At 25.8% G+C, this 15,109-nt stretch overlaps 2 protein-coding genes across 5 annotated transcripts; both read right to left on the bottom strand.

Annotated features, from left to right (window-relative positions):
* Positions 1-1,610: 1,610 nt before the first annotated feature.
* Positions 1,611-7,374, bottom strand: nSMase (neutral sphingomyelinase). Of its 3 annotated transcripts, XM_015513399.2 has the most exons (7): positions 7,210-7,372; positions 6,940-7,113; positions 5,703-5,886; positions 4,895-5,095; positions 3,545-3,661; positions 2,934-3,078; positions 1,611-2,875 (listed from the first exon to the last, which is right to left on the bottom strand). In XM_015513399.2, exons 1-7 carry the CDS (start codon positions 7,239-7,241, stop codon positions 2,586-2,588), a joined length of 1,143 nt encoding a protein of 380 aa, XP_015368885.1. In that variant the 5' UTR covers positions 7,242-7,372; the 3' UTR covers positions 1,611-2,585. The 3 variants fall into 3 exon arrangements, with proteins under 3 accessions (XP_015368885.1, XP_015368892.1, XP_089076672.1); XM_015513406.2 differs by lacking the exon at positions 4,895-5,095 and having other exon boundaries at positions 7,210-7,374; XM_089220546.1 differs by lacking the exons at positions 6,940-7,113; positions 7,210-7,372 and adding an exon at positions 6,695-6,923.
* A 1,169-nt stretch (positions 7,375-8,543) lies between these two features.
* On the bottom strand, positions 8,544-15,057 carry LOC107165279 (small integral membrane protein 14). Of its 2 annotated transcripts, none has more exons than XM_089220602.1 (5): positions 14,949-15,057; positions 11,313-11,415; positions 10,071-10,119; positions 9,523-9,701; positions 8,544-9,456 (listed from the first exon to the last, which is right to left on the bottom strand). In XM_089220602.1, exons 2-5 carry the CDS (start codon positions 11,379-11,381, stop codon positions 9,415-9,417), a joined length of 339 nt encoding a protein of 112 aa, XP_089076728.1. In that variant the 5' UTR covers positions 11,382-11,415; positions 14,949-15,057; the 3' UTR covers positions 8,544-9,414. The 2 variants fall into 2 exon arrangements, with proteins under 2 accessions (XP_089076728.1, XP_015368935.1); XM_015513449.2 differs by lacking the exon at positions 14,949-15,057 and adding an exon at positions 11,558-11,862.
* Positions 15,058-15,109: the final 52 nt, after the last annotated feature.

Raw genomic sequence — 15,109 nt, forward strand, 5'->3', positions numbered from 1 at the left:
TATGCGAGATGAATCAATAATTATTAATTTTATTAATTTCGGTAACATTCTTTGTTGCACTTGATATATTATCCAATGTCACTGATGTGGGTTGTTGTTCAGAGTGACAGATGATTTGACATTGACATTTTTGGAATGTGTAAACACTGGTAGATAATTGGGTGCACATAAGACTGTACATATGACTTAGGCATAATTCTAGTTTAGCTCCCAAACGATTTGTTGAAATTTTTTTTATCCAAAATGTGTATTTTTGTATGTTTTTTGTAATGGTACATTAAAATAAAGTCGTTCGAACTTCTTAAGGAAGTTATGTTCAAAAACTTCGAATTACTCTATTTTTCAAAAAATAATGTTATTGAATTAAAAAAATCAAAAATTTGTATTTTTGGAATTTTTTCGACGAGTATCGCAAACTGCATAATCATTGCCCATATACTACAAGTCTACAACATAACTTACTCTGTAACCTATACTTGTGGTGGTGTTGCATAGCAAGTCGAGGGATATTTTCGATTTGCGGAGCGGAGCGATGAGTGCCGCTTACTATGTAATCACTGCCCTATTTGAAGTGTCATAACTTCGAAACTAAGTCCGACCGACAAATTTTGATTACACTAAAACTGTTTTATATCATTACACACCGAATGAAAAAAAAAAATTTCAACTTTTTTAGGTATTGATATTTTTAACCAAAAACACAATTTTCGGAAAAATCGATCATTTTTAAGTTTTATATAAAAAGTAAATACGATAGACCAATTTTGATTTTACCGAAACATTAAGCATACAAATACTAACAATATAAAAAAAAAATTACAAAAATACAAATTTTTGATATTTTTAATTCAATAACATTATTTTTTGAAAAATAGAGTATTTCGAAGTTTTTTGAACATAACTTCCATTAGAAGTTCGAGCAACTTTATTTTAATGTTCCATTACAAAAAACACATTTTGCAAAAAAAAATTCAAAAAATCGCTTGGGAGCTAAACTAGAATATTGTTCCGTTTATTCTGTATCTGTGACTTTTGTTCTTAGAATTATGTATATGACAATATTAGATACAAGACTGAATTTTTGTGCTTTCAAATTTTTTAAAAAATATCTCAATGGTATAACCTTCATTTCATGAATTTGTGGACTACTGACCCAGGAATCTTGTTTTATAAGTGATAATAAGAACATTTGTAAATAATTGTATTTGTGGTCATTCCTCAATAAAAGAAAAACATTTTTTTTTTGCATTAAATAATATTCAAATTTTCATTCTTGTATTAAATTATTTTATAAAATGGAATCAAATTAAAATTTAGGAATTTCAAAAAAAAAATAATAATAATAATAATATGCGTAGCCTCGTAGGTACTTCTGTAATATTAATTGTCTTAGTATTAATTAATAAAATATTTCCCAAAAAAAAAAAAAATCTTATAGTATTGTATTTATAACTATTAATATGTATGTCAATTAAAAGTTAAAACATTTATTTGTTAGAGTGTAACATGGGGGATTGTCCATTTTTTAGGTTTCCTGGTCACAGTTTGACATAAGATTATTTAGATACATTTTCTTTTATTTATTAAGGTAACATAATTGATAACGATAATTCTATTTTAAAATATATTTATTAATTCAATAAAATGTAGAATAAATGTTAGTAAAAGCAAATAATTAACATTGAAAAAATATTGAACACTAGGTTAATACTTTATTAATATATTAACAGTAATTGATGTATCATTCAATACTAATAAATTAGATATAAATATAAATTAATTAATATACAATAAATATTAACTAGGTATATAATAGATATATCTACTGAAAAATTTTTTGAATAAAAGTAAAATATCTAGATTTATTCTGTAGATACTACCAGTAGCATGTATAAAAATAATTTTTGGGATGGGCCATAATAAATAGTAATTAACAATAATGATCTAGCATCTAGAGGCTACAAAATATTTAACACTGTAATTTCACGAGGAGGTTGTAGCCTACTAGGCTACTCCCCCCCCCCCCTATATACGCTACTAGATACTTGCCTGCCTAGTTATTATAATAAAATTTAATATTTAAATTAAAAATTAAATATTGTCTAGAAAAAAAATTAATTGAGTTAAGAACTAGGGAATGATAATTACTTAGATTTAAGTAACAGAGGTCATTTATTAAATACATTTCGAAGTAACTTGGAGGTATATAAGTCTCTTCTGATTTAACAATGTTAATAATATTAAAATTTTGTTTAAATCATTTAAAAAAAAATAAATAAATATAAGTAAACAGGAATTCACAGAAATAACTGACATAATTAACTATGTAATAACTTTAGTCTTTTGTTCTTATAAGTATTAGCACTTATATATAAATATTAGGTAATTAATAATAATTGTAATTTAATTTCAAGAAAATTTATTAGAATTAAAAATATTATGCAGTTAGTTATTATTACATATGTGACATAAAAAATTGGGGGGGAGGGTTGAACCCTAAACCCCCATGGCTACGGCCTTGCATATGTCAGTTATATCTCTAACATTTATTTCAACCCTGTATGTTATGAAATAAAAATTCTGTCTTATTGATTAGAAAAAAATGTTTCTATACGATGACGAAATCCACGTACACAATTTTGTTCTGTCCATTTTATGACTAAGTTATAAATCCACATTATTAAGAAAATAATTAATAAAGTAATAGCACTAACTATATCGATATATGTATATGGATATATATACATAAATACAATAAAAATGATTACAAATACAAAATGCCATAATGATATTAATGGGTTTATTACATTTCCTTCATTGCATATGTTCAGAGAAGTAATCAAAACATTTTTAAATTCATCTTCAAATTTAATACCTGAAAATATAAAAATGAAATTTAAATATTTTCTAACAAATATAAAAGATTTTCTTACTGGAATTCTTTGTAATATTTCTTTCAGTACTTGATGTATTCGCTGATATTTCAAATACTGCTTCAATTGGTTCATGATCTGAGTAACTAAAATTTTGTCCAGGAACGCGATGTGGTAATGAATGTCTATGTTCATTTACAACCACCTAAATATTTTGTATAACTTTTTATTTATCAATTTAGAATTTTTTTTTTTTTATTGTAGTATTTTACGTATATTTTTATTGTATCTATATAATTTCAAATTTGTGAATAGTTTAAAGTTCAACATAAGAACAATGTAAGCATTCTATAAAATTGTAATATTAGATTGTTCAATTTCATTACAATTTTTATTTTTAATGATACCAGTTATATTAACCATATTTGTATATTATTAGACATTTTAAACCTATATTTAATCATGTTGATTCAAGTTGTAACAAGTTAAATTCTAAACAACACACTCAATCATAACACGTTTTAGTGTGTTACATAGTATATTAGTATATTACATTACTGAAGTTACACAAAAAAATTAACAATTTTAATTTTCTATACTATATTTATCTTTCATATTTTCATATTCATATTCATGGGTACAAATGGATAATTAATAAAAAATAAACTTACTAAATTCTTTTCATTTAATTTGTACAGTATATAATCAATACGATCATTTATGTTATTAGCATCTTTGTAAGAATTTTGAGGATGATTGAAAGTATACTCAATACTATTATTTAAACACTGAAACGTAATAATGTATAATTATTATAATATTATCAGTAAAAATTCAAAAAAGTAATAACTAATTTAAATCAATTTTTTAAAATTATTATTGTACAGTAAACTCCCAATTATCTGAAGAATCCAAAGATATTAGTGCTGTAGCAAACATGGTTAGCCCAAGACATTATTCCCGCTATTAAACATTTTTAATTAATAATATGAAGCCTACCACCTACACACGCAACTATGACTTTATAAATAAATATTTGTTTAACTAGAAGTTTTTATTATATTTTAATTAATATATATTTTCACTAAAAATTCCTTGTTTTAGCCATCTAACTAGGCCAATTTGCAACACTAATTTTAGTAATGACAGTTTTGTTTAACATAAAATTACATAAGTTTGTACTGAGCCATTTACAAGTGTTTATTAATCACTGATTTACCCATTGTGATATCTCTCGAAATAATGGTGGTATGGAAATTTTGATTTTGTAATAAGAATCACAGGGAACAACAATAAATTATTCATATTTTAATTTATTTTAATGTTATGGTAAAAAAGTTTAAAAAAAATATTTTTTTTATTTAATTATTTTCTAAAAAATTGACTATAACCATTTTGTAGTTTATTTTTCTGAAAATAATGACGTTTCATAATTGCATTTTCATTAATTTTCATTAATTTCCTGATTTTTAATTTTTTTTTCAGTTTCAAGAAAAAAGCGAATTATTTAACACCGTAGTGTTATTAAATATGTGACTCACTGCGCCACGCTCATTCTTGTTGTGGCCGGGCGGACACTTTTAGTGTGCCTAGTTATAATCACATTTTATTTCTTTAAAACTAGAAAAATATTAAAAATCAGGAAATTAATGAAAATAAATTTTGAAACGCCAATATTTTCAGAAAAATAAACTACAAAATGGTTATATTCATTTTTTTTGGAAATAATTTGTAAAAAAATGTGTTTTTTAAATTTTTAACCAAAACATTAAAATAAATTAAAAAATGAAATAATTGCAGTTCTTATCCCAGCGAGTCTTATTACAAAACCAGAATTTTGATATCTCCATTATTTTGTGAGATATTGCAATGGGTAAATCCTCGAGGGACACTCTGTATATCTATTATAAGTTATTAGTGAATATTCTGTAGATAATCAAGAATTTACCATAATCTATTGCTATAATATTATGCCTCAGTAATTTGATGCATTGATAAATACTTAATTTTTTTTAAATTACCGCAGAATGAGAGTCGATCATGTTTGCAACTAAACAGACTAACTTATAACAAATATCATTTGGATTGCAATTGAGATCACCGGCTAAAACTGATAAGTCAGAACCAGCAGATGTAATACGAATTAAATTTGCAATTTCAAAAGCTTGTATTATTCTGTGATTTATGTATTTATCGTTTGATGCATTATAACAAGCTTGTAACTGAAATTAAGATAAAATTAAAAAAACACACATTTATTTAAGATTCAAGTAACAAATCTAATAGTACAATAGTACCAACTATGACATGCCAAACTTATTTCAAAGTTGAAACGAATTATAAAAATTCTATCACAACCAGATTTGTGTTACCATGATATTAGGTAGACAATTTTCTAAATTATAATAGCTGAGTATTAACTATATCAGTAGCGTGTCTAGGGGTGGGCCCGGTGGGCATGTGCCCACCCACATTTTTATATAAGTACTAGACTAGTGTAAGTTTGATGCTCAATGAAATTTTAGTATAAGGAGGGGGTAAAACCATTATGAACTTAATTTTTATGGCCCATCCACAAAAAAAGTTCTGAACACGCCACTGAACTATATATGCTTTAAATATAAGTAACTCAACTAAAAAATATTACAAATTAATGCCTCAAAAAGCTTTTTTGGTATACCACAATTTGAATTGTTTTCAATCAGGTACTAAGATTATTTAAGTAAAGAAATCTTAAAAGTTGTTAATTTTTTTATTTTTTTGTTGAATATTAATCGTCAATAATATTTAGTTTCTTATATAATAATTATTAAAAAATATATAAATTACATGTGTAGTGTATACATCTACAGTAAAGCCGTTGACATTGACACGACACATACCAATCCCTTTTCCACCAAACCAATCTCCATGCCAAATCTTATGTAAATAGCCGTTCAAACTAAATGAGTGGTAATGGTGATCAATTACTGGATAACGTGACATGATGCACATCCCTGATCCTAACATGCCACTTTTAAACACAAATTAAATTTTAGATTTTTATTTTTATGCGTTTATATGTATAAAATAATAAATATTATTGCACAATAATCATAGTAGGTATACTGTTATTCAAGTACTAATAAGAAATCTTAATCTAATGCATTTTTGAAAAATTTGAATTTAAAATTTATGTCTTTGATATGAAAGAAATAACCAAGTGCGGAGAAGCAAAAAAGTGTCAAGGATACTGGATAGGGCAGTAAATATAATATGCAGGAGGTTGCATGGATTTTCTTCAAGTTGTTAGATGAGCTGAGAGAAAATAAATAAGTGAAGGGAGAATATGTATTTAGGTGAATACTATGCTTTTGGTTGTAAATGTCTTGTTGTGATATGTTTTTCATGAACGGGTATAAAAACCAATTCAATTTTTTTTTTTTTTGGTTCCTCTGGCTTAAATTATAGCATAAATATAAGTAATTTGTACATAAAAATGTAGGGAACTAATTAATTGAAAATCACATTCACATGATGAATCATAAATACCTATAATATGGATTATAGGTATCCTTCTTAGACAAATTTTTACAATTTTTATGATTGTTATCTTCATATTTAATTTTGAAAGATCTATGAAATATATAATATAAGTTAATACATGCTATTTGCTATCTTGCAATGCCCAGAAAATGTAAGTCATTCAAATGACGTTGGTGATCTGTTAATGAAATATGTTAAAACCTAGTCATTTTCATTTTTTTCAATTTGGAAATTACAGTGATGACCATTAACATTTTGTGTCTCTTAACAGTTAACAGTTTATATGTATAGATTACCATTGTATATTTACAGTGAGTTCAAAAAACCTTTTTAAAGAATTTATATCAAGTCCATTAGGACTGTTTACTATCAGAGCAGCTGTAGTGGTGTATCATTTGTAGAAGCTATTGATGCATCTAATTATAATATAAATATTAATAATATAATATTTTTTTAATTAGGTACTAATTAATAGCATAGAATTAGAATAGATTAAACCTATTCTGTGTTGATAGGTTGAACATTTTATGTAACACAATACCTGTGGAAATAATGTATGTATTTAAATACGTTTTTACAAGATGCTTTTAAATATTTGTAATCATCTTCACACCATAATTCCTGTAAGCACACAACATCATATCCATTGTTTGTTAAACTGTCAGATAATGCTTTTACTCGAGCATTACGATTTTTGGAAATAAATTTCAAACCCCTGAAAATATATTAAATATTTGTCTGTTATCAAAATAATATAATAAGACATAAGTAAGCAATGAAACAAAAAATATAATAGCAAAATAGTAAATACCATATATTTAAAGTGAAAATACTGAGTTTCATAATGCTTAGGTATTTTATCAGAAGTTGGAATGCTGGATAAATATTATTTAAGACGAATGATGGATATTGAGTACAAATCCACGTTTAAAATATTATAAAAATAATAATCTAAAGAAGACCATAATATTATGACAAAAATTGATTTTACTATTATTTCATCCTTGCCAGTGTGACCTTTCGCGGGGATATTTTCATCGTATTAGATATTTCCATATACATCATCAACTCAAAACTCATACACATAGGCGAATCTACTGAGTACGAGTGTCATAAGTCATAATATTCTACTTTCATATTTATCATTTTGTCTGTCCTAATACTCCTAATAACATTTTATAGTTCCGCTTATGCAATCACATAAACTGTAAAAGGAGATGGACATAAAAATAACATATTTTATTTTTGAAAAAGTAAAAATCAGTTTCAACAAGAGCAATTTTGTTTTTTGCTGGCTGTTGCAATTCGAAAACAAAAGTGGACTTGAATTTTTTCATAAATATTTGTACTTAACTACATTTTTTGGAAATGAAAAAAATATTTTTTCTTTTTGAGCCTCCTACTTACATAATAATATTATTGTCTTTATAGTTTTTTGGACTTCAGGATGATAATATTTCTATTTGATAGTGTAAGAGCTATAAAATGTAACTCCTGATCTTTAAAAGTTTCTCTTAAAAAAATTAAAAATACAGATATGATTTTTTTTATAAGCTCTTGAATTCACATTTGACAAAACTTGTCAAAATCACGAAAATTTGTTCACTATTTTGTTGCTAAAACTCATTAAATTTAAAATTTTATATACTTATACCTTATATGCAATACCTATATAATAATATAATCAATCCCCAAAATTTGAAAAATTGATAGATTTTCCATTAGTTTTCTTTAAAATAACTATTTAACCTACTCTATATTAGATACTTTAAGTATATGATATTTAATAAGATATATTTACTTAGATATACCAAGACTTCTGGTTCTTGCTCAGAAGTCAGAACCATATTTTGTGTACAATGATTTATCATTTAACACATTTATTATAGTGACCCAATGACTAAGGCCTACCATATACTTATAACCTAGGTATGTACATTAAAGGCCAGAGTGGTAACCTATGTTTCCTTTTATTTTGTATTTCTCAATTAATTTAATAGAATAGAGAATTTTCAATTTTGACCTCCCAAAAATAACAATTATATCCAATTTACTATCTGAAACTATGATCATAGTTGAAGATTGGAGCATTTTTTTTTACTATTAGACATGAGGACAGTCACAAAAATAAAACACTCATCAATGTAAAACCATTAGATTACATTTAGATTATATTCTCATTCACTCAAAAACTAAACTTATATTTATTCACGAAAATTGTTATTCAATGTTTTTTTAAGTGAAAATATTGATAATGAAATAACAAATTTGAAGCATGAGTGAAAGTGAAGCCTTAAGTGTCAAATGTTTCAAAATGGATCATTAACCTGGATTTGGGTGCACTCAACACAATACTATACAACAGAGACTTCCCATTTTTTTTTATTAAACAATAAGTTTAAGAAAATGTGAAGTTAATTATAAAACTTAATTGAATACATATTATGGACAATTTTAATTCATTCTCATGAAATATTAACAAAATATTATGCTCGGTTCTTGTAAATATATTAAAATATTATTTAACAAAATAACAATAAAATAAGATTTAAATTAAAAATAAAACAGCTATAATAAATCAATCCACACATTCAAATACTAAATACATTTCTGTACATATTCTCTCCTTGTTATTGCATATGATAAAAGTAATATATAATATTATAATGTATAATAATTATTAATCATAATATTTTCCACTCAACTAATACATATCCCCAATTTAACTTTATTGTTTATCATAATAGTTGAAAAAGAAAACTTATTATCTTATATGTGCTTATATAATAACATTTTATCAAGTTTAAAGTTAAGGTATATTAATTTTTTTGTAATATAAAAACAATGATTTGATGTTTCACTTTAGTGCAGTGGATTTCATTAGTCAAGTGGAAAACTTTAATTAAAATTTCAAATTCTTAAATCTATGTGATTATAATGATTATCTGTGGAATAATGGAAGGGAATTTTAGATTGAGCGAAGCTCAAAATTCTTGTAGAATGTACCGTCAACTTATCACTGGGCTCCCATTGATGGAGGAGGTGGGGAAGGTGGATCCTGAAAATAAAAATATTTTTATTCATATATGAAATATATTGTTTGTTGTTTTAATGTAATCCATACATCTGATCCACTATTGTCAGATCCACCAAATGGTGATTTTTTTATAGTTTCCTCTTGTGTACGAGCCGGATTAGGACGCATAAAGTACAAAGCCAAAGCAATAACAACCCAAATTCCAGTTAATAAGATAAAATTAGTATCTTCACTATTCGATGCCAATGGTCCATCTAATCTTTGCACTATAAAAATTAAATTTTATATTATAATTTACTTACATAAAGTGATATAATAATCATATATATAAATATTAACAACCATATAAGTGTTTTGTATAAATATTACATAATAATTTTAAAATAATTAAATTTATTTGTGCAGGAATACCAAATATTAAAAACTTTTTAACATTGTCTCATTAAAATTAACTTGTGTAAGCATTGTTATTAAAAAAAAAATTATATAAATATAAATATTTAAGAATAAATACACGGCTTGCTCAATAAAAATTAAGTAAAATTAAAGACTGAATATTTTTTGTAAAATGTCTAATGTAAAAATGGTAAAAAAAAAATGTATTGTATCATTATTAACTTAAAATCTAGATTTACCTGGTTCCAAGCAATCAATATCTGTGCAGGCCGACTGTGACTGACGTAGCTACAACAGTTTTATTTTATTACTTGATTAAATGAATTATTTTATCTTTTTATATCACACTTGCAGAATATTTCAGGTGGAAAATTGACCATGGATTCAACAGATATCAAAAAATGTTTTTAAATTCATGTAGGTACATATACTAAAGCGGAAATTCAGATCGGGAAAAAATATTTTGCACGTTTCAATATTTCAAAAATTCCACCAAAAATATCTGTTATGTGATATTAGTTTTAAAGATAACTACCTTAAAATAAATTAAATGTTTACTTGTTTAATTGTTTACATTACAAAAGTATAGTAAAACTTAAATAATCATAACATTTTTGGATAGTCTTCTCTATTAACAATTTAACAATCAATATTATTTTATAAAGTTCAAAATTAACAACCATAATTATTAATTAATAAAATTATGTTAGTATTATTTTATTTGCTTTGTTTACAAATGTTTATGATGGATAAGTTAGGATATTTTATTGCTCTGGAAGTTGACAGATTTTTGTAGAATTTTAAGTCTCGATTTGCCAGTAAAAATAGAGAAATATTTTAATGAAAACTTGTAGCTAGGGGATCAAGAGTAGACTATATCAATGACAGGCCATATTATAATCTTTATATATATGAATGACAACAAAAATTATAGTTGTACTTGGAAATTATGAATTAAATTGAAATTTCTAGCTGTGACCTCAGTAATCATAACTACTTAGGTAGGTACCTATTTATATTTAGAAATATTTATGATAAGTATTTGATTATTAATTTTACTAGAATATCTATATTTAGTCAAGCGTATACAAAGGAATTGTTTACAAGAAATGAAGTCCTAATGTGTACTTAAATCAAGTTCCTAATTAGAACTTAAACTATGTTAAAATAATGGCTTTAAGCATTAAGAGTTATGAAGCATTGCTTTGTATATATCATATTATACTAATATTAAATATTAAGTAGAAATCCATAAAGAGCATACAGAAATGTGGTATGAATGACATTAATTTAATTTTGTATAAATAGGATTATAATATTGATTAATATATTTAATAGGTGTGAGTTAAATCAAAAATAAATTAACAAAGTATAGATATATTAGGTATAATATATTATTGGCCAATGTTTGATCAGGAAGCACTTGAATACATACACTTAAAAGTGTTGTTTCTTAAATGAAAATACTTGCGTTTACTTACCAGTGACAGCAGTCGTTGCATGGATAATTCATGATTCCAAAAACATTCGCATGGGTCGTTATCGCTCATGGTAAAAGACAAAAGTACAGAAAACCAACTTTATCTACAACAACAATGAAAGAATATTATAGAAATATTAGCTACCCCGGCAACTCACTGCGATGTACCCATTTTCCAAATTCGCCGACAACACAAGTCGCAAATGTTGGCAATGTTACGCGTATATTATAGGTACATGACGTTACCTGTTGTATTGAAAATTGAAATAGCTCGAGTTATTGTAATTAGAAAAACACCAGCGACTACTAAACCGGTAGGCAGGGATAATAATTACGCGTTTATTATTATGTATAATGCGCTTTCTTAATAACAACAATAACTAATAATAAATATCCAGCTTGTATCAACAGTGCCACGACAAACTGGACTAATCACTATATTTCAGTAGTTAATAGTATATGATAATTAACGATGTAAACACGTCTGTCGTCTACTTGTGGTGGTAAAAAAACTAGCACTAAAAATACTATTATAGTAATAATATTATTATACTTAAGTGCTATAATTTGTTGCCAGTTGTAACAAAGATAACGATCATAACATTATTATCTTCTAAACCTGGTGAACTGTGTCACGACCAGCTGATAAAACATGGTCTGCGTATACACTAAAATACTTCAGCTGCACAATGCAAAACGTATGGTTCCTACAGTTGGTACGCAATATCGCCAATATCGTATTGAACTTAATGTCAATAAATATTTAAATATCAATAGTAATATGCCGTAAAATAAGTAATATTCATACGTGTACATTGTTCACTTGTTATTAAAATGTATTAATTTCGGAAAGATGGGCGGGTGGGGGGCATTGGTGTTCCACAGTCGGGACCAAAGGCAATATTATATTATAATAACTTATAAGTGTATGCTATAGCTATATTATGGCCATTAGCATGTTTTTCGACTAATTTGATTTTGACTTTGACATTATGGCGGAGCTACGTGCAGTTGGCCTATGTCTTCGAACTAAGAAATTTTAAAATATATCAAAAAACGATTTAAATACATCTAAGACCGAACTCATGTTTAATATTATATACCCTTTGTCGTTTGTTCTCACTAACTTATTCTTAATATAAAAATTTAGGTAGGTCTCAAAGTATTATACGTACTGGCTCCATTTTCCACAATATTACAAAACGTCAATACACATTTTAGATGATGAATGGAGAAATTAACATGAATGTGTTGAATTTACAAGGATTTTTTTTAATGTGTTAAAATATGCATACCACAGAGTAATGCTTTAAACACATACACGATTTATAGTGCACATTGCACAAATGCATAGATTTTCAACTCCAATACTTTTTCTGATAGGAAAGTGGATCAAATCGGGGATGAAAAAGAAAATGATTTTCAGTAAGAAATTTTCTTAACAATTGGGAACATCATATGAAAAATTAGAAAAAAACGGAATTTTTAGTGTATTGTTCTACGGATAGATGGTAATGGTGGTATGGTATAGTGGTACAACTGCATTAGCCGTGATTTATTATTCTAATAATCAACTATTAATATTAAAACAAATGCAATGTTTTCGAAAAAAATGAATATACCTACCATATAATATTTAATATTTATAGTAAAACTATTTAAATATCAAAAACGCTTTATGAATATAATATTTAATAATGTAGGCTGACAGATCGTTTTCACTTAAGATCGTTGTCATTACGTACTTAATGCAGTGATTTCTTATTGAATTCAAATTTAGTACACTAAACATTAAAATACCCAATAGAAGATTGTGATTTGGCGATTTGGCGTGGCTCGGTATTTTCTTTAGATAACAAACGTTTCATGTCTGCCAGTATCGATTGATGTCACTATTTCTCGGATTGGTGATCATCAGGTTCTTAGTGGCAATTCCTTGCCACACAGCAAACACAAGTTTGAAACATATTTAAAGAAAGGTATTGCAATAATCTAAAAATAATGCATTTTCCTACAAATTCACACAAACAATGATGAGTTTTATTGTTTTTTTAAATTATTTTTAGACACTATACTTGCATAGGCATTATTATCTAGAAAAAACGCTTCAATTTAAAATTTGAAATTTGAATATAGTTTATAGTTATTTTTGAGCTATCTATTACACTTTTCATTTTCGATTTTTTTTCTTTGAATTGATTGTCGATTAAAAATGTTCGCTTTCTAAAGAGCTTGAATATTTCATAAACTTTAATAAGTGATCAATAAGGGAGTAGGTATTAAGAACTACTTATAGTGGGGGGCACGGGTGACGGTCCCAAAAAATTACGAATTTAAATGGTACCATACACCTCACAATATTTTACACCAACATTTTGGATTTTGTTGGTTAGGGTATTCACTATATAATATACATATATACATAAGAGACAAGACGCAACCCATCTGGAAAAATTGATAAAACCACACAACAGATGGAAATATTGAGTCAAATTCAAAATTTTAGACTCTTTTTAATACAATTTAAGATTCAAACCAATCCTATTTTGAAACAAGAACACAATTTTAATATATTATACTACTCAGTGGCGTATTCCCTGCAATAATACACTTCCTATAGGCTAATTGGTATTTTGAATGATGCAATTATTTTCCAACAAATATTACCGACTGAGAATACAATTTTAATATTTATGTAGGTTAAGTAGGTATAGGCTAAATTATGTTAAGTTGGCTATTATGAAATAAATTATTAACACGTAGTTAGGTTCGGATAAAATTCATCGACTTCTAATTTTATTTTAAGTTTGAAATTTTTTTGATTAAGCATAATAATTTGAAACCTTAAAATTAAAGTATTTAAATAGACAACTTAATTGTATTTATCATTTTTCAAGTGTAGAAATCTACCTTTATATATATTATTATTATAACTTATATGACGGGTATAAAATGGATATAGGTTATTACTTACTATAACCAATAACCATATTATAGAAGAAAGATTTTATGGCTATGAGTTATTAACTAGTCGTCACTAGCCACCACTAAAAATAATTAATATAATTTTATTTATATTTATAATTTATAAAATGTAATGTATATTATATGCCATACACAATTGTACACCCAAGGTATACAACTACAAAATATTTTTGTCATTTGGTACCTATTATAAAACTAATTGAAATAAAATATGTTTAGGCATCAAGGTACCTATTATTCCATACCAAATTTTTGGATCTGAGGCATGAGAGGAGTATTTTAATTACCAAACGGAATATTGAATAGCTGTCTTGCGGTACATATATAATTGAAGAGAGGTTTACGTATTACGTTCTTATTCAAATTACCAATATATTGTTGATCCACGTAACACAAAAACGATATTTTTAAGATTTAACTTTTTATGATGATATTTACCTATAGTTATTATTTATTAAATTTAGGTACTTTATAATATATTTAATATTAATAATAGTAGTAAAGTAATAATGTGATAGATACTTAATTAATGGTCATATACTTTGTGTGTGATATTGAAATAAAAATAAGTATAATAACTAAAATAGCATTAGTATTATAAAATAGATGTAGTTTGTTCTAATATGATTAAAATGTTAAAATAGAAAATTACCTTAAAATTGAAAAAAACTTGTCGAAATTTTAACAGACTATTGTATTTGTCGGAAAATATCAGAAAACTGAACGAATTCATTGCTATGTTATTAATTCTATAGGTACCTAGTTAAAATAATAATAATTTGTATACGTGTAATTTTGTTTTGCAAAAAAAAA

Source organism: Diuraphis noxia, unplaced genomic scaffold (genome assembly GCF_037042655.1).
Source record: "Diuraphis noxia isolate RWA-SAM2 unplaced genomic scaffold, SU_Dnox_SAM2 contig0002, whole genome shotgun sequence".
Taxonomy (NCBI): Eukaryota; Metazoa; Arthropoda; class Insecta; order Hemiptera; family Aphididae; genus Diuraphis; species Diuraphis noxia.

Coding starts and splice junctions, on each gene's coding strand:
- nSMase (XM_015513399.2), bottom strand. CDS start 7,241: ATGAAACTCAGTATTTTCACTTTAAATATATG. Junction 7,114..7,209: donor ATTTTCACTTTAAATATATG/GTATTTACTATT, acceptor ATATATTTTCAG/GGGTTTGAAATTTATTTCCA. Junction 2,876..2,933: donor AAATATTACAAAGAATTCCA/GTAAGAAAATCT, acceptor TTATATTTTCAG/GTATTAAATTTGAAGATGAA.
- LOC107165279 (XM_089220602.1), bottom strand. CDS start 11,381: ATGAGCGATAACGACCCATGCGAATGTTTTTGGAATCATGAATTATCC. Junction 10,120..11,312: donor TGCAACGACTGCTGTCACTG/GTAAGTAAACGC, acceptor AAACTGTTGTAG/CTACGTCAGTCACAGTCGGC. Junction 9,457..9,522: donor CTGACAATAGTGGATCAGAT/GTATGGATTACA, acceptor TTTTATTTTCAG/GATCCACCTTCCCCACCTCC.